Raw genomic sequence first — 25768 nt, 5'->3', positions numbered from 1 at the left:
ACTATACTATAACTGTCTAATACTAATAAATGTGAAGAAATTCCTTATTTTTCGATCACACATCGAGTAGAGCTGCAATACTATATATGCCATTTAATTGGTGTAATCATGCTAGAAGTAGTGGCAAAGTACTGCACCAGGGAGGCCAATTCTGCTATGGTGAGGGAGTGCATTACATGCTTTACCATCAGGTGGTTGCCAGTGGGGTTGCACCCCAGACCCTTTGTATATGTATGTATATATATATCTATATATATATGCAACTTAGCGGTTTTCTTAGTTTTATTTCCTACGGTTTTGACTGGTGCACCGGTCTTCACAGGGTTTGTGAATCGGTAACGAAGCACAAGACCAGGTTGATTGACCGATCATTGGAGAGGCCTTTTCACCTACAGTGGGTGTAGTCAGGCTGATGATCATGATGACTACATATTTAACATATTGTCTGGGGTATAAGACACTTTTTTCTGCATTTTTTCCGCTGCATCTTATATAATATACACACAAAAAGTGATGCAATTCTGCAAGATCAATATGTCGTTATTTCATTCATGAGTACAATAAACTGAACACGAGAGCATTTGTGAAAAGATATTTAATCTGGTTATAACAATGAAGCGACTATGGTTTCAAATGTAATCTACTTGCTATTCAAACACTGGCGACCATGGAGATTATGGCCACAATAAAAGCTACCATCGTTACACAAACCTCTGTATTTTTCGGATGGTTTGTTCTAGTAAATTAATCATTAAACCCATGGAAGATACATTAAATGAAGGGCACCATAATATTCCATTGTAACATTATAGTGCCTGCAATAATAGTTGCAGAAATTAAAGTACCACTTGTTATCATCATCATCATCATCAGTTTTCGCATGAGACATTGCTCCAATCCCGCAGTAGTCACAGCTTCTGGCCACCATTTAGGTTTTGTATACGTGTGTAGAGGTGTCAGACCTGCACACACGTGTAGGTGTTTGTGTTCTACCAACCCTGATAATGATGTAGAGACAATGCCAACAATGTGCTCCAAGGTGCCTTCAATGCTGTGTAAGAGAGTTACTTGGAGGCGGACGAAGGCAACCCTGCAATGCTGGCAACCAAGGCAGAACTTCTGATAGTGCACAGAAGAATGCGGCTCCGAATATTGTGGAATAAATATTGATTTTCTGCTCCACAGGACAGGGTTATTTACAAGTTTTACACTGCTGCTTACAGATATCCAATGGTGCTGCGCATGAATACGCATTTTGCAGTGACCATATTCTGCGTGCGTTGTTTTGTTTTGTGATGCTCGCAGTGTCAAAAATGGGTGTGCTTTATACAAGGGTGCGACACCAGAAAATATGTGAAGAACGGGGTTCTCTGTTTTTCATTCAGGAATTGGCATACTTTCCTTTTTTTCTGTATTTGCTTGTTGGGATTCTTCACGTTTGTAGTACATCAATGCAGACATGGCTGAGATCGTAAGAACATCAGTTGTTAAGTGTAGTGACAAGCTTGCACTTGTCCTCCTTTCAGCTAAACCCAAGTGGCCTTGGGTCAGCGCTTTCGCACAGCATTTGGACACAGCAGCAGCCGACTGGCATATCGCACCCATGGCATGTCTCGACCAACTACAGCCTGTTCCAAGACAGCCCAACTATGCCAGTTGGCCAGCCCCCAGTGGGCAGCAGTAATGGAAGCAGCTCAGTCAAGGGTCGGCATCATGCCCCTTTGGGTTGGCAGGACAAAGAGTCCTAAACAGAGAGAATGCCCACCGCTCCCAGCGCGCACACACACCCCAGCAATACTTCCACAAGCCGTTAACTTGTGTTCTGCTCACTACCTGTTCGTTCGTTTTATTTGCACTTCTCTCGTCATTTGTACAACTGACCATTGCCAAATTGCAACGAACGACTTGGGACTGGGCGTAGTTGTACAGTGCCAAAATGTTGTTCGAGCGGCTGGTATAATTATACGACGCAGGCTGTCTGTTCTCTTCGCATTATGTCTGCACAATCAGTTCTTCATACGAATGCTTCACCTCGTGGGCATTTCACAAAAAAAGTTAAAAAGCTGCACCATGCTGGCTTTGATGGCGATTTCTAGTTGCTCGTAACCGCCCCCGAGTGAAAAAATGTTTGCTGTTCGTAGATGTTGCTGTGCGTGTTTTGACCAGTGTAAGAAAAACAGTTTGTCAGTAAGGATCGGAACCGATGTGCTAGGTGTCGAAGTAAATCTCGCTTGTAGCACATGACTAAAATGCCTTACTTATCACCCTTACACCTTCAGCTAGAGGCTTGTGTTGTTTACTCAGCTGTACTCCAATGTGCGTTTCCAAAAACAAGGTAAGAAGCATAGCACCAGACTGGTTACTCTGTGCCAGCTGCCAAAAATGTTTACTCGTTTGATACGCTCAGTTTACCCTGTATGCTGCACAAAATGAGATCATGGTAGTACATCGCACATCTGTGGTTGGGGTGTTCATACTATGTGGGAAGCGTGAAGACAAAGAAGATATCTGTAGCAGCTGCTTCACTCACTTGCTTTTCACAAGACGTGCCATTCTTACTACTTTTAGTTGGTCTTATCACAATTTTTTTTTCTTCGTCTCTATTGCTAGGGGTGCACACACTCTTATCCATCTCGCACCCATTTATAAGCAAATGACATTGTTTGACTAGCCCATAGTTTTAAGTTCAAAGTGTGGCAATAAATTAAATGATGGAGGAAACAGGAGTGTTGTTTCGTTAGTTGTACGTGTTGTGGTGCGTTTGCTCTATTTTTTTTACTTGACCTTGCGTATCTTGCATTGCTTGCTGATAATCCCTCTAAAGACTTCTGATTTTTTCTGTCTTTGAGTACTGTCTCATTATTTATTGCAGACATTGAAGAAATTTGTTTGTTAGCCGACGCAATTGAATGTGCTCTGTTGCACTAGGTCATGTGGTGGTTCACTGGAAGGAGCAACACATGAATTCATTGGATGCACTTGGTTCTTTAAACGGCCCTGCGGCGATATGTGTGCCTCAACAAATGAGGCTGAAGCTCTTTCCTTCAAAATTCGTGCTATTTTCGTTCGAGTAGCCAGCAAGACACGCGGAGACTTGGGCTCACACATGTTGTGCATTTGTACGTCAGCTTTATGCAGAGTACCCTCTGCTTTTTACAGTGGCCTTATGCTCATGTGATACTTCTCACAGTGGACCACCTCACATGCTGAAGCAGCATAATGTTGACTGGCGCATTTGGCAAAAAAGAAAAAAAGTTAATATGTTCTGCAAAACACATTTGTGTGTTTAATCCTGGGCTTGTTGTACTGGGATTTCATGAGCAGCAATGTAGCAATGTTTTCAGCCAGTGAAAATTCTGCACACAGTTGTCCTTAAACTCACTACTGTATATTTTTTAATTATTCTAAAAATACTTGCAAGCAAGGGTTACCTAGCTTGGAAATATTTGTGTACAGTTTAGTACTATTTAAGTTTGGTAGAAAGTGTGAAGTCTGAAGAGGGCTGCTGCACATGTGGTGCTGCCATCAAACCAAAAGAGTTATTACATGGCATTTAGTACGTGTTGTGCAGGTTTACTTTATTTGACTCGCAATCCTGTTTGCTTGCATTTTAATATTTTGAAATTAACTTTCTTTTTGTGTTTGTGAGGTGTCTGAGTGAACACCTCGTTGTTGCCTAGTCAAGGTTTGCAGAGTTTTAGTGATAAGAGTGGCTGTTGCAAAAAGCATCAGTTTATAGTACATTTGCATAACGCAGTTCCTGTTTGTGGCAAATTTTTAATGTTATTCTTTTTTTTTTCTTTTGATCAGTTTATCAGCATCACTTGCAATTTGGGGCGCAAACACTGTAATATGCTATTAGCTCTATTTTCGCACATTATGTTAATGCTTTTCCAGGACATGAAATTTATTGTATCCTTAAAGACATCAGGTGAGATGTATTTTAAAATTAATTATTATTCACACTGTTCTATTGTCTTTCACCGTAATTGTATACATTTATCATCAGAATAGATACAAGACTGACGTTCAATTCCTTTGCCCGCTGATTGACCATTGTGATTTTCTTCAGGTATTGTAATTGGCAAGCAAAGAAAAAGAAAGGGGAAGGAGAGGTCTGTTATTTACAGCTTGCAAAGGAAATTTCATGCCTCTATTGTAGACCTATGGATGTTGCATTCTGCAAAGTTGTTTCAATTGCTTTTTGGAAAAGATTATTTTTTATCATTTGGATCATTTACATTGTTACAGCTTCTGCCAAAGCAGTGTGCAGAGTCATGTTTTATCATCATTCAACAGAAATATATCAGATTTTTGTCTAGTAAGCACATAAAGAAAATTTGGAGCAGCCTCTACTCTTGTGTTAAAGTGTTATACCTTTAGCCGTGTGTGCTCAAGTTGAGGATACACTCGGGCCCGTTGGCCTTTTTGTAAAGCACTGCCAGAACAGCTGTTTCCTTTTTTTTTTTTTTGTGACTGCAGCAAACATGCCTTGCACAGAACACCTTAGAGTTTTCCCTACTTAACTGTGTGGTCCTTTGTTCTCTGTGTAGCGGTGGGCTTGTGGCGAGAAGTGTACAAGACCCTTCCTGTTGGCACCTGTTTTTTTTTCCTGTGCTGGAGTAAATTGACGTGTGCTTAATGCTGTGTTAGAGCAAATATGCCCTGCTCCCATGTTTAAAAAGAAGAAAAAAGCAAAAGAAATATCAGACCTGTTTGGCTGTTGCAGTTGCCTAACATGGTCAACACTGCCGCCCGCTGTGCTGTTGTCAGTTCAATGTTTGCAGAGTTCCTTCTAAAGAAAACAGAAATTTCTATCCAGACTTCGTTATTGGCTCATAGAAATAAAGAGAGTCCAACACCAGTTACTTCTCGAATTCTTTTTTTTTTCCTGTCTCAAGTTTGCCGAGTGCCCTTGTGACATAAGCATGTCATTTTGACCTCTTGTCCTGGTAATCTCAGTGCTTTTATATCAGGATTCAATACTACACGTTTTATAGTGCTACAGAATGCAGGCAGAAAAATGTTCCTTTGTCCTTTAAGTATGCTACATGGGTATCTCACTTGCACTTTTAATGGTGATCTATTTCTGATCAGGGTCTTTCTGGACCGTGCTTTGGTCCCTACCGCATTGTGCACAGACAAGCCAATGGAGATCAAGGAACTCAATCCTGATGATGGAAGCGCAAGGGCTGTTTGAGCAGTTTTGGGTTATTCTTGATGCAGAAGAAAGGAGTGGTAAAGAAACTAGCCCACAAACAAGAGACAAAGGACCGATACTCAGAGACCCCAGGACATGAGCTCCTGACCTGTGTGTCCTTAGCACTCCATTGTTCTGCTGAACCTTTTTACAGTGGTACTGGAGACCAGCAGGGATTGAAGGTGACGGCAGTTTTTTGGAAAGCGATGACATAAATCACAACAGCAGCTCATGACCATGGGTGCCAATCCCACCACTGGAGTACTCCGTACGTTAATTGCTGATCAGGACAGCTAGGACCAGCTCTTGCTGCTTAATATTCACCACAAGTTTTAGTTGCCACTTCACTGCTAGCCATCAACCTACTGTATCCCAGCTGCAAGCAGTTTTCACCTGTAGCACATCAGGTCAAGGTTTCGTTTTGAATGCAAATAGAGCTGGTAGTTTCCAGCACAACTGGAAATGATTCCGGATCAACCTTGGCTGGTACCAGTCGCACTGTCCCAACCAGAACCATGGCCTCCAACTGCTATTCCTAACTGGCACCCGTTGCTTCCAGTTCAATCCCAGCTTGAACCAACTGTCTCGAACTGGGACCAGTTGCCCCCATTTCAACCGGAAATGTTTCCAGTTATACCCGGCTATAACCACTTTGCTTCCAGTTGAAACCAGTCAATTACAGTTAAAACCAGTTGTATTCGCAATGAGTAGTATCAAATCTGTATTCCAAATTTCCTTCTTTGTCATCGATCGAAGTTAAAGTTCATTGGCATTGGCATGTTTAAACATTTTTAATTCAGGTGGCAATCCTAAAGGTAGAGATGAGAAAGGATTTAGGAGTTAACATCTTCCACAGAAATATGTCTGGATGTGTAAATAAATATACTTGTAAAGTAAGAGGTGACTCTCCAGCTAAGTTTTGTTTTAAAGAACGATAGCTATATTTTTCTTCACGGGGACTGTTAATGGTGGTCTGATTATTGGAATTACTCTTAATTGGTCTTTGCCGAGTGTCAATTATACCATTTATGCTGCCATGGACACGAAAGAGCAGACAATATGGGGTATAAAGGGGATACAATGTTCTGTGGAAGCTTTGTTACTGGATGTACATACTACCTTCAGGCGCTGCGCCATGCTTCCTACCAGGCTGCAGAAATTAGGTGCCTTCTTCTTCTAACCACTACCACCACCACGTGCTACCGTCAGAGAAAATACACAGCAACTGCTTTAAAGTCTCTAGTTTTTTTTAGGGACTTTAAACAGCTTGAGTACACACGCCACCGAGCGCTGTGTGGGGGAACCTTTCTGTCCGTCAGAAAAATTGGTGGGTGCCCGACTTAGCAGTTCTGGAAATCAAACCTAGCATGTCCAGCATGGTCTTGGAGTGGTGCGAGCAGTACTTTGAAGGTGCGTCATTGAAGCAATTAACGATCATGTTTGACAAAAAAATAATTGATACCAGGCACTTGCTGTTGGAGATAACTGAGTTTGACCTCTACACCAAGATTCATACTGGCGAGCGGCCATTCCATGGCTTCAAATGCTTCAGCCAAGCTGTAAAATCTCTACCTTTGTTAGAGTACTGCCGTTGATCCTCTCCTTTACCTTCTCTTGCTCTTTTAAGCCTAATGGGTTTTGTTTCTTTCGCTTGTGCAAAGAAAACGGTTATTGCACACCATCTAAAATTTGAAGTAGCAGCAGTATCCTTGAGTGAACCCATCATCTCAGTTTTACCAGATACGGCCTACGTGACAGCGTTAAGGTTCAATTTAAAGATTTCGGGCATTTAAGGCATTGCTGGAACTAACAGTGGTGTGTATCTCGCCAGTTGGAAATTACTTATACCAGATTGCGCTGTGCAGTTCCTATTACTTGAACAAAGCTGGACTCGAGGTGTCCCCGTTGTGTATTTTTTGCAACGTAATTGAAAGAATTGAACATTTCTGTTTATTCTGTCGACATTATTATCAGGAAAAAAGATTCCTGAAAGCCCCATTGCAGAAGTTAGGAATAGGAGTAAATGTTACAGTACTTAATCACTTGTTGGCACTTGATTGGGTTTCTACCACAGGGATGTATGCTCTACTGTGTTCGACTACATCAAGGCAACAAAAAGATTACCATGCTAGTCTATTCACACTTTTCAAGATCTTAAAGTTTATAATTTGTAGTTATGTCGATCAGGAACAAGAGATGGTTTGACCACTTGCCCAGCAACCATTTTTATTTATTTGCAGTTTTATCTCTAAACTAATTTTTCAGACTGGTTTTAACTTCATTTAGGTACCCTGCCGCCCGGTTCTTAGCCCATCCTTCATTGTGAGTGAGTGCCATCCATCTGAGGTCATCATCATCATCATGAACCGGGCGGGCCGTGGCCGACGTTCCTTCAAGCGCTGTCGTACGCGGCCGTGTACAGGCGCGTCGCGTGTGTTCTTCAGGGACAAGGACGCGCTAAGTAGGCTAGTTCGTTCATGAGCATTGTGGCAGGCGTGGATGGAAAAACGGGACAGTGAACACACGTGGACATAGCGCGATGTGTGCTCACTGCCCCGTTATTTGCGCTGTTTTTCCACAATGTCCAACATGGCGTTGAGGCAAAAAAGTCATAATATGATTCTAAGTGAAAGCGCGTGCTTTCACAAAGCTATCAAATAAAAAAGGAAGATGAACGACATGCGGCACGCGCACGCTGCAACAACGGCACGTGCGCGAGAACCCCGCCCTGCGTTCGATCTGTCTGGACCTGGAGTTGGAACATAAAGGTCTGGGTTTTTCCTTTCACTGTCCAAGCGTCGTCTCTGAAGAACGCTGGCGACACGTAGTGCCCGTAACGTACCTTGCCGCGGTAGCTCTCGGAGATGGACATCGCAGTTTTCATTCAGCGGGGTTTTAGGTTTTGCGCGCGTTGGTCGCGGTTCTTGTGTGCTCCAAGGTGTTACGGTTTCGCCTCCAGGGACATTAGCCTTAGCACATTCGCGTATGTTTTGTTAGTTTATTTCATTGCTGAGCTTCCGGTGGCGACTCGCAGCGAGCGCTGCAATGCTGGGCGTTCCGACGTTTATGGGGCAGCCTCGCACGCAGGGATCGCGAAGCATCCGCCATTGATAAGGTCTCACGTTTTGCGACGGCGCCACCCTCGCTTTAGCAGGGTCGGCGCCTAAATAAAGGTAAGGAGGGGTGGGAGGGGAGAGGGGGACTGCCCTGCCCTTTTTCCCATGGGCGCAAGAGTAAACATAGTCAAAAAACGATGCTTAGGCTACTTGTCCCCAGAACTCTGAAAAGAAAGAGAAAAATGTCCCACGCAACTGGGTCTTTTTCTTTTTATTGCGATAGCAATTATATGGACCTCCCCAGCTGGTTTTTGCCTCCGCCGCCGCCGCCGTCATGAACCATATGTGTATACGTAATCCCAAGAAAAAAAACCGCCCGCGCTCGGCACCCAGCTCGTCGCGATGCGCCAACGCGCGCTTATCTCCTACGCGTACTTTGCCCCGCAGATGGGGGTTGGGTAGGTGCTTGTGCGCGCGCGATTATTCTTCGGTGGGGGGAATCGTGTGCCTTGGCCTTTCACCGGAACGATTGCGTTAGTTGCTTGGACCACAAAGGTCACTTCGCTCGCTGGGCAGGTCCTCTTTGCATAAAGCGCTTTTCAAACACAGCCAAGCAACAACTGCGACACCTGCTATTTCGCACTCATCTGTACTTGTGATCTCGTTTTGTGCGTCGTTTTTGTTTAAACAACGCGTTAAGTGCCGAGCGGGAAGCTTTGTTAGTTTGCTCTCATCCTGTGTATGTTGTTTTCGTGCGTCATTTGTGCGTGAGCTGCATGTTTTGATCTGCTTGCCGATCTCAGCGTCACATTTCAAGTTGTTGCTATCGCATTCATTGCTTCGCCCTTGCAGCGAAACTGTGACTTCTTTAGCATATAACCGTTACTATGATTATTTGCACACATATGACCTGGTAATGGGCTTTAATTAATATGGGAGCATTATTTATTGTGTGTAGCAATTTTATTACATATTTTGTCTTCTCAACTGTCTAATAGTGTTAAGCGGACCAAGCGGGAACGTGCGATGAAAAGCCCATGAAATATAATGACAGATTGCAGCATATTGTTTTTGCGTTGTCAGCGGGATAGATCACGTTTAAAAAAAATACCTGTATGTCGCACAGTCAAATAGAAGAGCTTTCAGCTCGATTACGAAGTCGACCATGTTGCTCTGTGTAGTCCGACACTTTCATGCACGCCATAATTAGTCCTTGAAATTATAGTATGTGTATTGCTATCTATCGCCACTATATTCTGTGCTGCTTAGGGGTCAATAGAGTTGTACAGTTGGTGGCCTTTGCGGCAGCCAGTGGATTATGCAGAGTCGTGGCACTGCTGCGGGGTGCACACACACACAGTAAACTGCCGTGCACGAACACAAATGACTCTTGTGTTCACTGTTTGCAGCATGTGTTGTCGCGTGTGCATATGACTTCGTATTCACTCCAGATATAAAAATTTCGATTACAAATGTTTCACAAAGTTTCCCACATTATCATTCCATGATTAGGCACTCTGACTGATAGGCTTTCTGTTGCTCTAATGAAAATAGGTATTATAAAAATTGGTTGTTGCTTTCTTAAACCATAGTTGCCATGATTTGCCATGATCATGGTCTGCTCGAAATTTCTAGCAGCATCTAAACTTGCGTCGCATTCATCTGAGTGATGATCTGATAGCTTTCTCTGCTGCATTAGAAAAGGAACGATTTATATAGAGCTGCATTATCACGACATACTGTTTTTGTTAGTATACTTGTATGAATCTGAAGAGCAGTCTTACCACTGCGGCAGAGAGCTCAGTCCAGTGCTATTTAAATCGCATCAAAAATGCAATTTCGTAAAATAAAATTATGTTCAAATTTTTTGTTGTCAAGCCAAATGCAGTGAGTCTGGAGTAGCCTTTGGAGTGGTATAATAATAATGGCCGTAATTACAAATGCATGCTGTGGTGTCGCTGTTTGAAAGCCCCACATCATTAATCATATCATTGACCTCACATCCTAGTTCACATGACATAGTCAATGTGTCTGATAGGGAGACTGGGTTTCTTCACTATAGACATTTCCAACTGAGACAGGGAACACCTCCTTCACTATTCTACAGGAGCACAAAGGCTGGTGCACACTATCATCATTTATTTGGCAGTGCATTTTTGGGGTGCTATGTATAGTTGAGATTACGGAAACACCCAGAGAATCTTCATTAAAAAGATGCATAGAAGTATTCTATCATTTTACTTGTGATTATTTGTCTTGGCTTTATAAAACAGGCTAAGAAATGAATTACTAGTCTTTTGCATTCACTGTGCAATCATGAGCTTCGAAGATGATCAATCAACAGAGGTTGATGGAGCTGACAGGTCTATCTTGGAGCTTGCATGTGCCCTAGTGGCTGTGCTGAATGTCGTCAGTGTTTTACACAGTGCTCATAAACTGTCAGAGTTCTCACACCAAGCTTCTTTTATTCCCAGAAATACTCAATTTATGCACCGGACGTTCCATGTATCGCTTCAAGAGCTCAAAGTACAAAAATGCCACACCCAAAGTGCCAAAGAAGGGCGAGGCGAGTAGTTTTATTTCTAGCATTATATTCAGATGCTTTTGCAAGTTTTACTACAGTGCATATGTGCTGTAGCGGGAGTCAATGACAATGTGGCCGCCTTTTCCTTACAGGGTTGGGTTCTTGACATATCTGTAGGTGCTCCACAGTCATTCGGCAACCACATAAAGGCGAGTGCTTTGCACAAGGTCTTCAGTGTCGACAGCCGAGGTTGGTCAAAGGTAGTAGAAATTTTCTATTTTCTCATAACTGATGCTATGCAGGAGGAGGCAGCCTAGGCGTCCTGTCTCTAGAGGACACGGGAAAAAAGAGCAAGAACTGCCCATTACTTCATGCACATTCTGGTTCGTACCTTTCCTATGAGCAATGTCATATGCACTATTGAGTGCACCAACAATGGGGGTATGTGTACAATGATTGGCAAAGTCACATAGCTATCGCTACCTAAGTATTGTCATGCTGCTTCGCAGTTTTCACTATTTCACCTGCGCCGCCACTGCCTCATCATAAAAGGGAAAGTATTTGAATCTGAATAGCTCTCGGACCAGGCAGCAGAAATGCTGGCTAAATAGAGAGGACAGTGAAGAGGCACAGCATAAGTCAGACTCTAGAAAAGTAGGTATACTTGCGCGGCTTTGCGAATTGCTATCCATCCCACTTTCTAGTGTTTGTGTGCTCTGCGTTGCAAATAAAGTTCTTCGTTTAGTATTGTTGTTGATCCTACAATCTTTCTTTTATTTTACAGAGTTCATAACCGACTTTGAATTTTGTCCTTACGATGACGGCCTCCTGGCTACTTGCTCACACGACGCCACTGTAAGCTCATACTTTTATCGCGGTCGGCAAACAACTCAACAGAGTTTACTTATGCAGATAAAAATCTGGAGGATTCCGGATGGCGGTATTGTTCCCAATGTGCCCCAAAATCCTGAACTTGAGCTTCGACCTGGCAAGTCTCGCATTGAGAACTTGTCTTTCAATCCAGCTGTGGACTGCCTCCTGGCTTCAGCCATGGACAACACTCTTCAGATATGGGACCTGGTCAACCAATCAGAGCTTGGAAGTAAGTTCATGCACTTCTTGTATTGTGCTCAAAGTTGAATGATAAGCCTACATTTATGTGTATATTGTGTGCACGGATGAACAAATGCAGTTTTGTAACTCCAAGACCTCCTTCTGGCGTAATGATGAATAAAAAATTGATTTGAATAGAAAGTTTACGGTTCATATAGACTCCTTTCAGGCTGCTGCAGTGTATAGGCATTCAAAGAGTCCCATGGCCCAGCAGTGCTTTTCGCTCCTGTTGAATTTGTTCTGTTTTATGTAATCATTGCAGCTGAAATACAGGAGCAATATAGAATGTGCACAAAAAAGTTTTCAAGACTGTGTATCACTCCTTCCGCGGCTCTCTGTGTACTTATTATAAGGTTGCCTCACTACCGATGGAGATAGCTTGTCCAATCTCATCTCGTTGAGCACAAGACCAGTGCAGACTGAATTTATGTACAGATGATGCATATAATATCTTGGGCTGATGGCGCTGATGACATTTTATTGCCACTCAAGCAGTGAATAGCATGTTGTGCTAAGATGGCCATGGTGACAATGAAGCATTGTGCAATCTCATCGTTAGCATGTGCTAGCACATAGCACAACTAGGCAGTGCAGGTTTAATGGACAGTTCGAGCCATTGCAGAACAAGACCTGGCTCGACAGAAAGTGTCCTTGAGCTATACTAGTTCGGCTGGGCTTTCTCAAAGCTACTTTGTTGTCAGTATTTTACAGGACAATGAAGACAAAGCTAAAGATTGCTGTAACCTTCAAAGAATTGGCATAAAACTGATGCAGCACACGCAACTGGAGAATGTACGAACAAGCACTGTACACTCAGCATTTTTCATGCACTATTTATTGGTTTTGCGTTGTTTGTGTGTTTGTTTCCTGTACGAATTGGCCCACTAGAAATTTTCTGCTAAATTTTCACTTTGATGAGTTTCTTATGGGGTCTTGTAATCACATATTTGAGTTTCGTAGCTCACACTTTCGTCTAGGTTATAGGGGAACATGAAGCTTGCTTGGGGGGTGTTTGTCATATTTTCCACCCCACCACCATGGTGCCAGTGGGAGGCAGCCAAAGATACCAATGCAATATTAATTAACTCTAAACTTTAGTTTCTAGTCTTTCTTAATTGAACTGTTTTTAATATTATCCATGCTCGATTAGCTTTTTGTCTCCATTGCTGTCCAGTTGATTTGAAACACGACGAGTTGGTACAGAGCTTAAGCTGGCGAGGTGATGGCAACCAACTTGTGAGTTCGAGCAGAGATAAGAAGCTGAGAGTATGGGACCCCAGGACACCAAGCAATTCACTTGTAAGTAATGAAATTGTCTTCGCAAAGTCTTGACTACTATTTTGCACATATGTTGCTGGGGATATCATGAATGTGTCAAGTCTGAAATAGAAGCCTCCTTCCAGAGTTTGTTCAGGTGTCTGTCTCAAAAGTTTTCAAAATCAGTGGAACGCTTGCATTTCTTGCAGCGATCGGAAAGAGTGCTGTGCTGCACTTTCATTCTCTGTGCATTGTTCTTCTGTTGGTGAATTCTGTCATCTAAGCTTTTGCTTTTACCTATGCAACTGGCACTGAGTGCTTTTTTAACTCTATTTTAAATATTAATTTCCCCCCTGTTTCAAACATTCAGTTACTCTCCCATTTAGAGAGTGAAGCTCACATTTTGTGAATTTGCGACCCTAATTTCAAACAAACTGTGTGTTTTGCAGAGTATTCACGAAGCTATTTTTATCCTCCTAAGGCATCAGCAGGTTGAATACAGTGTGCTGACGCCTTAGAAGGATAAAAATGTGCTGGTGCATTTCTATCCGCAATAATACTGTTACAGCTGAGTATTGTTTACCACGAAGGTACAGATATTCTCTTCTTTTATATTAGCAATGTTTTTTCTGTTCTAGCTATAGCCGATCGACATCTCAATGTACTGTTGAATCCCTTCATAAGAGACATGCACTGGGCAGAAATTCTTGTTTTTTATATCAGGTATCTCTTATAAGTAGGGTATTATGTATGCATTTTCATCAGCCCCTGTTATAATATAGGCACTCTTGTGTCTCTTATACCCATTTGTCTCTTACATCAGTGTCTCATAAAGAGGTTCGACTGAATGTACTGACCTCTGAAAACTACACCTTACTAGGCTTAACTCTGTGTCACAATTGTGTTTTAAACTTGAGGACAAAATTCTTTTCCTTACTACTTCAGCAAGCGCTTGGCCATGCGAATAATCGGGACTCCAGGGTCCTCTGGTTGGGACACACCGACTATATTCTTTCAAGTGGTTTGGGCAGTGTGAGTGCTTTACTTCTTTATCTTGTTTATTGATACAGTGTGGAAGGATAATTTTAGTGCTTTGCGATGTTAACTACTCTAAATACAGAACTTAGCATTTGCTTAACTATGCTTAATCCCTGGTAATTTCTTCTCATTTTGTTTTTGTCCAAGTTACAGCGTAAAATATACATTCCTTAGGTAAGGACACATGTGGGACGCAATTGACAGCTCGAAGTAACAACAGTACATAATATTAATGACGACTGACAGACAATAATGCCAGGGAAAGTATAGGGGCTGTTAATAAAAGTAATTGTAATGTAAATGTGAAGAAAGAAAAGTCGGCTAAAAGATCACTTGCAACCAGCACGATTTGAACCTGCGACCTTCGCATAGTGTGTCCGGTGCTCTCGCACTGAGCTACGGTGGCGGTCATCCCCCCGTCCACTTTATAGGGTATAGTGCATGTTACACCATGGCCCAAGTTGAGAAACAGAGCAACTCATTTACTGTGCCACTCACTATAGTAGTTTGGCAGCTGTGGCACTGTGCTTGTGAGTTTGATTCCAGTTGTGTCTACCACTAGAGTAGATAATGTAAAAAAATCTTGAGTGCTTAACATGTAAGTAAATGTTGTTAGGGGCCCTGCAGCAATTTTTCAAGTTATCACTTTGCTAATAAACTATTCTGCCTCATCAACCTCCTGCCACTAAAGATAATTAAATCTATCAAGTTGAAGAGTTGCCACACAAGGAGAGTGCTTTTTATCCCCTTCAGTTGTTAGAAACATGATCTTCAAGCAAACATCGAATATTGAAACATGTCCCGCATATGTGGCATGGGGCGACATCAAGCTTTAGATTTTGGACAGAAGTCTTGCTGTATATTCTAATTAGTACATTAAATTAAAATGTGAATGAAAAGCAGGGGATCAAAATGCCTGTCTAAAATAAGCCACTATAACAAATGTAAGCGAACCTAGAAGTATAGCCATGCGTTACCTTCAGAGTTGTTTGCATTTGAATTTATGCTGATGCTAAGACTTACTAACTTCAATTTCTTGCTTGGGCCTTATAAAATAATTTACTGCCCTTTTTGAAGCCAAGATAGGCCTTGTGTTATGATACCATGTGCAGCTCTATGCAACGTTTTTTTTCGGCATTGTGTTTTCTCGTATGTAGGCAAGGGAGCGCCAGGTGTGCCTTCGAGATGTCCGTAGATTCGACATTCCCTGCACCAGCTGGTCCGGTAACAGCGCCATGGGGTCAGTAGCACATTTCTGTAACAATTAATTACGTATAAGAATGAAGATTGATGTATAATATGATTGTTGTTGTTTTTTTCTCCTTTTTTTTCTCCTAGCTACTGATTTGCTGTGCTTACACAGTGTTAAAGTTCGGACAATTTTTGTCCACCTCATCTATTTATGGGTCCTAGAAAGACAGATTGAAGAAAAAAGTCAACTTTTCGAAGTTGAAACCTGTGAAATTTAGAAGAATCTCAATGAAACTCACTTCAAAAATATCCCGGATGGATTACATTATATGTCGAATTCAGTATTATTGCGGCATATAAGATTATGTGAACCATCAGTCCAAGCAAAAGAGATGATGGGGCTGGTGTAAAAAAGAGAGTAACCTTAATATGAAATTCTATAATATAAGTTCCTGGGTGCAAAGCTTAATATCTCATGTTTCTGGCATATCAACACTCTCGACATCTTTTTAACAGCATTTGAAAGTAAACCAGGGCATGGCACCTTGTGGTCCTTTTCTCTTAAACACTGCAGTGAAGGCAATGATTGTCCACTAATAATGCTGAGACTTTCCAGCTGTGTGTTCACTAATCCACATTAGTTTCATTGCTATACCAGCCCGGCTACTTGTTTGCTGCGATGCATGCAGGTAGCATTGACACCAGTAGTGAAGGCTTATGCTTGGACAGGCTTTTATTGTCCTGCTTTTGAAAACAGTCCTCCTGATCTGTATCAAAAATAATCTTGGAAATGACAAACTAGGACCATGGCAAGAAAAGCATGCAGTTCATGATTTAACAAGTTGCACCTTGTGGCTGCGGTTGATTCAGTGCAGAGTGCAACATAGATTTAGGTTCAGCCTGCAAGTGGTTACTTTTGAATACCCTAGGCCCCGTTTACTTTATTTTTCTTTCTCTTGCAAGGTATAATTTTGTAATTTGTAATTTTGTGTTAGCAGTGCATGCATCTTGTTGCTTTTCAATGGCACATTGCTAGAGCTTGCATTTATAGAGCACCTCACTTTCTTTTTTTTTCCCAGTGTTTACATACCACTGTATGACCCAGACACCAATATGCTGTTCCTGGCTGCTAAGGTACTTGTTTTTTTACTTGCAGTAATCATTATATATTATGATCTATCAGTGGTTATACCTAGAACGAAATTTCGGGCCGTCATATCTATAAACTTCCAGTTGAATGCAGGCCACTTTGAGTGCGCAAGACTTTGGATGAGTGTAGTGCAACTCGGAGCATGGTCCCTCATGACTGCACAGATAGCTTGCTGAAAGAACTTTTAATGGGACAGTGTTAAAGAGCTCGTTTAGAAGAAATTTTGGTGTCAGCGTCATTGGTCATGAGCGAAAAATTATCTTATGCGTGACCCGAAAATCGAGAAAGATGCAAATAAAAGAATAAAAAGTTCTGGATTCGAGTAGGATCGAACTTAGGTCATTTTCAGGGCAAGTGGGTTCTCTACCACACAGACACGTGTTTGCTTGTGAATACAGTGAAAATAACTTCCTCTGCTTAGAAATGCAGTAAAAGTAACTTTTATGCTGGACAAACACACGCATCCTGAATACAGTCGAACCCCTTTATAAGAGACACTAATAAAGAGGAAAATGGGTATAAGACATACCAGTGTGCCTACAATAAAATGCAGATTGATACAAAAATGCATACGAGGTACCCTGCTTAAAAAGACATCTCATGTAAAAGACAAGAATTGCTGCCCAGAGTGTGCCTCTTATAAAAAAGTTTAACTGTACATCCCTTTCAGTGCAACATGAAATATTGCAGTAATAATGGATGATACAAGCGTACATTGCAATCAGGCTTCAGAACATCATCGCAGTAATGATGCATGGTACAAGTGTACATTGTAATCAGGTGTCAGAACATGGGATTATCATGACTTCATGGTTTGAAGCGGTTCACCCACCGCAAAAGACACACACGTTACTGTGGCTATTCTCTTAAGGCTGCGTAGTGGGTGCATAGCAAGTTTGGAAAGATTTCATACACTAAGTGTTTGAAGTACGCACCAGGGACAGTATATCGCTATCGCATTCAACTCAAAGGTGAAGATTTAGGGTCCCCTAATTTTTTGCACTTTCCTCCAGTGCTTGACATGACAAACACTGCAATCTGAAACCTCATCTATCTTCCAATGAAACGTTTTATATTTTATGACATTTTACATCCAAGCATAGGTCCTTATGATTAAATACAAAATGTTCTTGTGCAGCGTTCAAAACGGCTTAAGCTGTGTTCTTATAATGGTCTAAGTGGTGATGTGAGCCCATAGATTGTGTATCACATGACCATATAATATCTCTCTTATTCCTGCAGCTTCCCTCCCATTTGTGCAAAGCGATTTTCGAAACGACAGATACCTAAATTACAGTTGGCATCTTTAGTGAGAAATATCTAAATCCTTCCCTATGATCACAGCCATCATGCGAATACAGCTTTAGATACTTGTTTTTTACAACTATTGGGACAAGTAGGATGGTAGAATGTGTTTTCATGGTGCCCCATCTCATACTGGCATTTTCACTTGTGCAGAAGTGGTGCATTGCCAGATTTCTCATTCCTGTATATGTACTGGCTGCTTTATTCTAGAGTGGGTTTTATATTTGCTATGCATAATTTTTTGTATTCAGGGTGATACGACTGTCAACTTTTGGGAGGTGACATTTCAAGAGCCCTTTTTGAGTGAAGGTGAGGCACTGGGAACTCTGGCTTACATTATCGGCCCATCATTGCATGACACCTCCCTTACCAAGTTTCTGGCTTGCATAAGTATGTTAGTGGCCTTTCATGTTTTTAATGTATCAAATGAAGATAATGCATGCTCGCCAAAAAGCTATAGATGCAAAATATACTAGTACACAAGGTCAAGGTAAACAACATACCGGCACCTCGCAATGCCTCTTCTTTGTTTCGTGCAGCATTGAGCATGTGGCTACACTTTCTGCCTTCTCTAAATTGTGTGTTTGTTGGGTAATGAATGCTTAAACTGCCTACGTGCAAAACTTTACACGTCAGTGACAAGTGGCATGATGAGAAACAAAATAGGTCTTTGCATGTCGAGTCGTTTAATCAAAATCACTCAATTGCTCTGTTTTGCAATTCTACAATCTGTTGCTCATCACTTGAGAGTAGTCACAGCAAAAGGCAGTGAAAAGCTAGAATAGGACGTTCAGTTACACGCTACAATTTGTCATGCACACTCGCTCAATGATATATGCACGGAACGAGCAAGCAACCAAATTCTTGAATGTTTGAAGAAGAAAAATAAATACAAGACATTCATATTTGTTTGTGAATTTTGTAAGTTTGGTGAAACGAGTGTTATGTGAATACAGAGCACATATTATTTCTGTTCACGCTGTGGAATCTTAAGGTTGGCGATATAGTATTTGAGCTGTGATCTCTAATCTTGCAGCATCAAAGTACATAGGTGAGGTGCAGACTAAAGGAGTGGGCCTGGTGCCCAAGCGTGCCCTTAATGTGATGGAGGGTGAAGTGAACAGAGTGCTCATTCTGGGCCAGGACTGCATTGTGCCCATTCCCTACCAGGTGCCCCGCAAGGTAAGGCATTAAGTGACGGAACCAGTTCAGAATGTCAAGAAACGGTGGCAACATGCATTCACACCCTACGCACTTGGAGGATATGTGACATAATATAGAATAGCAGAGCAAACAGCTTGCATTTCATAAGCAGTGTTGTAGGTGTTTCTGAAGATAGGTAGGTAGATGCTGTAGAATCCTGCGCAAGTGTCCCCCTATGAGAAAGATAATTCGGCAAGATTTGGTGGGGAGGCCCTTGCTCGTTATTGGGTCAGAATTCCAAGGTTGCAGTAGAAGAGCCACTAAGAATAAAGAATGCACATCCGTGCTTGTATAAAGACATGCTTTATTGTTGAGTGTGCATGCATTCACCATTTCTAAAAAAAAAAACAGTGAATGAAAGATGGAAAATGGTAAAAGGGAAAGTTAGAAGTGTTTTCTCTGTCATGGGCACATATTTCAAATCGCTCAAAAAAAAAAAAAGGAAGGGAGGGGAGCATAAAGGTGTCTGCTCATGATTAAAAGGCAAAAGCATTACTCGTTATGCTGAAAAAAATTAGAAGAAAAAACTAAAAATTAGGGCAGCTGCTCATTAATAGTGCTAAGGATGACAAAACAGTGGAGCTGGTGGTATTTCCTTCCCTTTCTTCTTCCTCCCCACTCTCACTTCAATTTCTCACCTCCTTGCTACACTATACTGTAAGTGGCTATGGTATGCTTTCTCTTTTCCTCTTTCTATATCCTTCTCTCTACATATTTACTTCTTCCTTTTTCTTCAATTCTCTCTCCTTTCTGTCTCACTCATTGTTCCTTGTATCTTTTTTGTGTCTTTCTTCCCTCTCTTTCTCTGTATTTATTTTATTTCTCTGTGTACTCGTTCACTTGTATATTCATATCATTGCATCCCGCGCCGGGCAAATCTGCACACAATTTCTGAGAGCAAAGCAGAAGATGCAGAAGAGGACAGAGTGCGCCCGGCCGAGTTATCAGATTCATGATGATAATAGTTTTTGTTCTTGCCTAACGAACTTTCTCTGGGCATAAACATCCCCACTTTTAAAATGGTAACATGTTAATGTTACATAAAATAAGGTAATGCACATTACTTCTGGCATTACCTTATGGTGAAAAAATTTGTATTATTGCTTGCAGCATAACCTAGATGAATGTAAATGGGCCTATTTTGTTGTGAGTGCGTGGGTGCCTTACTCGTACTTTCAATGGAATAGTTGTCAAGGCAACATAGGCTCACAGTTGAAAACCTTAAAGGAAATTAAGACAGACACAAAAATAAAGATTGAGTGGCATGTTCACATTTGTCATTCAATTCTATCTTGGGTTGATTTTGCAATTTCTATGCTATGGCTTCTGGAAAACCTTACAAAACACTTGACGTGTAGCTCCAAACATTGTTGCAAACAGTGTGAATTGTTGCCACAAATAGCCAGAAGCAGCAGTACCACGTTTTTCTAATAGAGAAATCCTAGGTCCTCTAGAGTGAATCGTGAGAAACAAAATAGCCCAAATAATTGTGGGAAATCACGCTATGGCATTTTGTGAAAACTCCCACACTGTACAGTTACCATTTATTGGGACGTTATAGTGCAAGGAACACTTTAAAGGACAATGCTTGGCATGTCACTCTTTTGTCTAATAGCTTGTTTGTAATGATGGGCTAATATCAGTAGTGCCTTCTAGCTATATTGCAAGAATTATTATTAACCATTGAACAATATGAGCATTTGAGTGAGGCTTTCCCATGCATTAATACATTGTTTTGCATGAGTTTAAAGACGATTTACCATACAAGAGTGATGCCCAACTGATCTATTTTTTGGTTTATTTAATGTGCTGTGCTTGGATCCCATCTTTTCTCGTTTCTTTTAGACCTACCGGGACTTCCACGCAGATGTCTTTCCAGACACACAGGCACCATCCCCGGCAACAACAGTGCCCGACTGGCTGGCTAAGATCCCCTGTGAGGTAGGCCTGCAATTTTAACCAGAGGGTTTATTTTTCTCGTTGCACTGTTGGTCAGGCATCTATTGTGGTGGACTCATTACTCACAGGAGTATATAGCCAACTCTGTTTCACGTTGACCATCCGTTTCTTGTTGGTTTTGTGTTGGCCTTCACCTCATGTAATCTAACCCCCGTACTCATTTTGCATTGGATTTGAGGGCCACACAGCAAAAAACCGTGCTTCTTTCTAAATATTAAAGTTTATTTGCCTCCAACAGTCCTAACATTAGGGGCTAAGGAGGTTTGATTTAGCTTTTTTTTGAATCTGATAAGCTTTTCCTTGGGACTACAAGCTGTCACTTTTGTAGTCTGAGCTTGACTGGTATTTAAAGATGTTTATATCATCATGCCCGTGAAGATGGCATAAGACATCACAGTTTATAAGTTGTATAAGTGTATAAAATATAAATAGGGTCATAGTTCAGAGGAAGAATCAAATCTTGAAGTGATGAGAAATCCTTGGAACACGGGTTGGATTTGGAGCCAAGGTCTTGACAAGTGGTCTTGTATTCTTCAAGGCAGCATCTGCATAGCTTAGCATGTGTATGTGCATACTTCATACCCTCCTCCCCAATTTTTTTCTTTCTCACCCTCCCCCACCCATAACCATTTAAAACTGCACTAGGATTTTTTTTTATCATACAAGGTGGGTCTGTTGTGAGTGTTTGATAGTTGTAAATGATTGGCATGTCATATATACATGTTTTAACATATCGGATGTAAAACAGATAACAAAGCAAAGGCTAGCATGTTGGCATACTACTTTGTTGAAAGGTCTCGTCTTTGCAAATGCAATGATGGATCAAACTCTTGGGATGATGCACATGCAGCCCATTCCCAGAGTGAGCTTGGACCCTGCTCAGAGGCCCAAAGAGGGTCTGGTGCGCACTGGACACAAGCTGGGGTCGGGCCCTGCATTTTTGGCTGTCACGTCTCAGGAAAAAGACATCGACCTGGTGCCAGACGAATATTCATATGAAGATTTCGGTGACAACATCATTCAAGAAAAGGTACCTGACCTCCTTGGTTCTTTCAGTTCACATCTATCGGGCAGACCATTCTGCTTCGCAGATAGCAATAAACCTGAAGAACACTAGTAAGCTGAAAGCAAGGGCAAGTAGGTAGTAGATGAAGTTGGTGCTGTAGCTGAAAAAAAATTTGGTGATGCTTGCTTTAGGCACTAAGCCACACAAGCCTTGAAACAGTGAAACTGGACGACTCTGAAGACTCGTCTGGTTGCTTTTAGGTTGTTTCTAAGGCTTAGCTAGGGGACGAAGTTTGTTACCAGGTTGCTTCTAGGACATTGCTAGGCTTTAGCTAAGTGCTACGTTGCTATAAAAAGTGCTCAACCAAGTGCTACAACATTACAGCCAAGTACCACAACATTATGGCCAATCACTATGGCATTACAGCTTAGCTGGCTGAATAGTTTGACCGAGGGCGACGCCAAGTTTGAATGAGAGAGGCAGAAATTAGTATTAACCAGAAGTCATCTTTATTGAGCAAGTGTAGTCATAACACTCATCATAGTCGTCATCGAAAAAATATCATCCAGTATCGGCTCTTGAGAACCCCTTGGGCTCACCCTCTGCCATGAAAGACTTTGGCTGCGGTTTCATCTTTGGTCACTAGCATTTCTTGTCATTGTTCCTCTTTAAAGGTCTCGACCTGTGTTGCAATACCAAGCGACTGTAGCTTTGGCAAATCGATCATTGGCTCAGCAGATTCATAATCAATAAGATGGTTGCTCATCACAGAGTAGTCTCTGTTGTCATAAATAGGACCAGGAGGAGCTTTTTAGTGGAGCTGTGACGAGTAGTGGGATCTACCTACTAGACTTCTGTGACACATACCAGCAGTGTTGGGCCTATGAATTGTGATATGGCTTACATACTATGGCAGCTTTAGGGTAGATACAAAACCAAATAAGCAAGCTTTTTCTAAAATTACATATTTTCTGTTCTTAATTGCTTTCACAAGTTTCGTTTCTCTACTTTCATGAAAAAGAAATTAAGATTGTAGTTTAACTCAAGGTACATTAATATCGCCGTTAAAGAGCACAACGTGGCTATAAAACGCTATGAAAAGAGCTAATTGTCTAAAGGCCCCTAGAAATTGCCCCCTGGCTGCTTGCCATTGCATTTCACATGAGGTTTTCGCCAAAGCCACATGCTCAAAATAACCATGATTCCCAAGCTGTCATAAAGAAAGAAATCATTTTGAAAAGCATATCATTGCCACGCAGATGAGCTTTTATTTCTAAGTTTATAATTTGTTTTTCTCGAGATATATTTTTGGACAACTTCATGAGTTTTTGACGTCATGTTTTTGGTACCTTTGACGGCCAGGCTAAGGTGAAATTTTCGCCAGATATTTTTTTTCCATAGGAAGAGTGTAATTATTTCCATTAAAGTATAATATTACTTATATGGTTACCATGAACCTGAAGTAAGCAATTAGTAAGGACTTGCACTTTTTACATTATACTTTTTCTTGTTCACCTAAATGTATTTATACACTTTTTTATAGTCGTTTGCATTCTACAGTTAACGTGCAGCAACATGAGCCATTAATGACTCGTGATCATGAGAGGTTAGTGGCAGAAAAAGTCCGTCCAGAAGGAGCTACATTTTACACATTACAAAATGAAAACTATGCACCTTACTATAAAACTGATTAAATTCTCAAATTATACATGAAAACTTATGCAAACAGCAAACATTTTATTGTCTTAGGCTACAAAGGAACATCTTTCTCGTACTCCATCTCCCCGTGAACAGCTTTGCTGACACAGTGGTGGAGCGCAGGAGGCGGAATGGGAGAGAGGGCAAATTTTTGAAATGTGCATTTGACACAGTCATTGAAAAACATGTGATGTTGTATGCCCTGCAGTGTTGAGCCATGTAGACATTGGACAATTGTTGAGTTCAAGAGGTGACCAGGGGTACGGGAGAGTGGAAGGAAAAGGGTGACATTCGAATTAGAAGTCGAAATGTAGCTTTTGGAACAGATTGATTCATGTGATTTTTTATCTAACTACTAAAGGGGTCGGTTCAAATGAAGGATTATTGACCTGAATGATGCTCACATATCTCTTGCATTTAGTTATAAACCAGACAGGGTTGTTTTCAACCGACTTGAGAGAGTTAATTGGATAACCCTGGTCAGGACTTCAAATGGAGGAAGAAAATTCGTTTGCCCTTAATCAAGGTTTCATAATCTAGTTTTCTAACTTCAGGAGAGGAGAGCTGTAGTGATCTTTTTCAGAAATCAAAGGTCCTTGAGGCATCTGCTAAGAGTCAAGCTTTGTTAATTGTGGTCTATGATAGTGCCTTTAACTCGCACTGTAAAGAAGAAGTGTGTGAAGACAGCTGGTCATGTTTCGTTTCATGCTTATCTTAACAGTTTAAATATAGGAATATCACAGGAGGTCTGTAAGATGTTTGTTTGGGGCTTATGTATGCATGCAGCCGATTCCAGTGCCTAAGCCAGCTCCACGGACCAAAGTGAGCCGACCGGAAGATGTCCCAGTTGGGAACACCCCTGCGGTCCTGCCCAAAACAGCGCCTCGAACTCGCTCATCTATGGCCTCCACAGGGCCCTCTGTGGCCCCCAGAACTGCTTCCAGTGCTCGTCGGCAGCCATCGCGTAATGAGGGGCGGGGCTTTAAAGGCATGTTGCCTTTGTATACTTCCTCCACCAGTAGTCTTGAAATAACAAATTATTTTCTAATATGAATTTTCACTTCATCTGTTGCTCATAAATTTGAACTTCTTTCAAGTTCATATGATCTAGATCACAAAGGAAGCAATATTTACCTTTTTGTACATTATGCAAGCAACCCTGGCAATTTTTCTAACACGTGAAGGTAATTTTTTTCATGATGCTTGTGTCATGTGCTTAATAGTTGTAGAAATACTCAACAAATTAAAAAATAACAAAAAGTGAAACCCAGCAGAATGGTGCATCCTTTGTGTGAGATGTTAGCGCTCATGCAAAGCATGCCAGTCTGACCAGTGCAGAGAACGAAAATAGCTTAAGTAGAGCTAGCAGGGCCTGCCAATTTGTGCCTCATACTGTAGAATGTACCATGTCTTTTTAGTTTAAAGACAGTGACACCTGTGATGCTGTGAATTCAAATGCCATTATGAATGAGACGCTGCAGAGCTGTGGCCTCTTCCTTATAGAGGTGTGGAATAGTAATGACTGGTGTTAATAAGCACTTGACTTGCTGCCACCAAAGCCATTTCCTGAGAACATTGGTAACCCAGTGAAGCGCAGTTCACTGCTAATTGAATATTGAAGGTATACCAGCTGATATGTTTTCCCCCCAAAGTATGCTGTCACAGCTCAAAGCAACAGCCGATAGATTTGTCAACAATAAAGATACTACATTATTACTAATTGTCAACTTGATATTTAACCCAAGTTGCACCTCAGTGATATTAAATGATACAAGAACATAACAAAAGAGGGGATTTCTGTCGTATCCTTTCATATCCTTCAATTAGTGGTGATGTCTCTTTTCTTTCTGATCTTGGTAACTTAGAAAATAGCTTATTCATGTGAAACATTGGGTGAGTTGATGATGCATGGTGAGCCACAGTGCAGCAACTGAGATGAAGACGACGAGGACATACAGGGTGCTGGCTTACAGCTGGTTTATTTTCTTCAGAAACGTGCGTTTATGTGTGGAACAGAGGAAGAAAACAATACAGAAAAAAAATGAAACATGATATATTGAAAACAAAT

General features: G+C 41.4%; 2 protein-coding genes and 1 long non-coding RNA gene across 8 annotated transcripts in view; 2 read left to right on the top strand and 1 right to left on the bottom strand.

Moving 5' to 3' along the window:
• Nucleotides 1-4864, top strand: part of Tmem131 (Transmembrane protein 131) — a 73584-nt gene extending 68720 nt beyond the window's left edge. For all 3 annotated transcript variants that reach the window (XM_037421369.2, XM_037421368.2, XM_075877674.1), the window contains one exon: nt 1527-4864. In XM_037421369.2, coding sequence (XP_037277266.1) covers nt 1527-1748 — 222 coding nt within the window. In that variant the 3' untranslated portion in view covers nt 1749-4864. The remainder of the gene's footprint in view (nt 1-1526) is intronic.
• A 151-nt stretch (nt 4865-5015) lies between these two features.
• The window catches only part of LOC119169510 (coronin-7), a 38850-nt gene continuing 18097 nt past the window's right edge, over nt 5016-25768 (top strand). For 2 of the 4 annotated variants that reach the window (XM_075877682.1, XM_075877695.1), the window contains exons 1-14: nt 9886-10822; nt 10933-11029; nt 11083-11163; nt 11565-11635; nt 11693-11882; nt 13068-13192; nt 14096-14182; nt 15346-15428; nt 16459-16513; nt 18086-18143; nt 18871-19016; nt 20883-20978; nt 21847-22026; nt 24487-24688. In XM_075877682.1, the coding sequence (XP_075733797.1) occupies nt 10661-10822; nt 10933-11029; nt 11083-11163; nt 11565-11635; nt 11693-11882; nt 13068-13192; nt 14096-14182; nt 15346-15428; nt 16459-16513; nt 18086-18143; nt 18871-19016; nt 20883-20978; nt 21847-22026; nt 24487-24688 (1633 nt within the window). In that variant the 5' untranslated portion in view covers nt 9886-10660. Of the gene's footprint in view, nt 7969-9885; nt 10823-10932; nt 11030-11082; nt 11164-11564; nt 11636-11692; nt 11883-13067; nt 13193-14095; nt 14183-15345; nt 15429-16458; nt 16514-18085; nt 18144-18870; nt 19017-20882; nt 20979-21846; nt 22027-24486; nt 24689-25768 lie in introns of those variants that run through there. The other 2 variants (XM_075877691.1, XM_075877686.1) reach the window with 2 other exon arrangements.
• Nucleotides 10702-20976, bottom strand: LOC142775760 (uncharacterized). The gene is made up of 3 exons (XR_012886986.1): nt 20889-20976; nt 15212-15443; nt 10702-11108 (listed from the first exon to the last, which is right to left on the bottom strand). It is a non-coding gene; the product is annotated as an uncharacterized LOC142775760 (long non-coding RNA).

The sequence above is a fragment of the Rhipicephalus microplus genome, chromosome 2 (genome assembly GCF_043290135.1).
Source record: "Rhipicephalus microplus isolate Deutch F79 chromosome 2, USDA_Rmic, whole genome shotgun sequence".
NCBI lineage: Eukaryota > Metazoa > Arthropoda > Arachnida > Ixodida > Ixodidae > Rhipicephalus > Rhipicephalus microplus.
The sequence above is the reverse complement of the archived record's forward strand: the minus strand, read 5'-3'. Positions and strand labels throughout refer to the sequence as shown.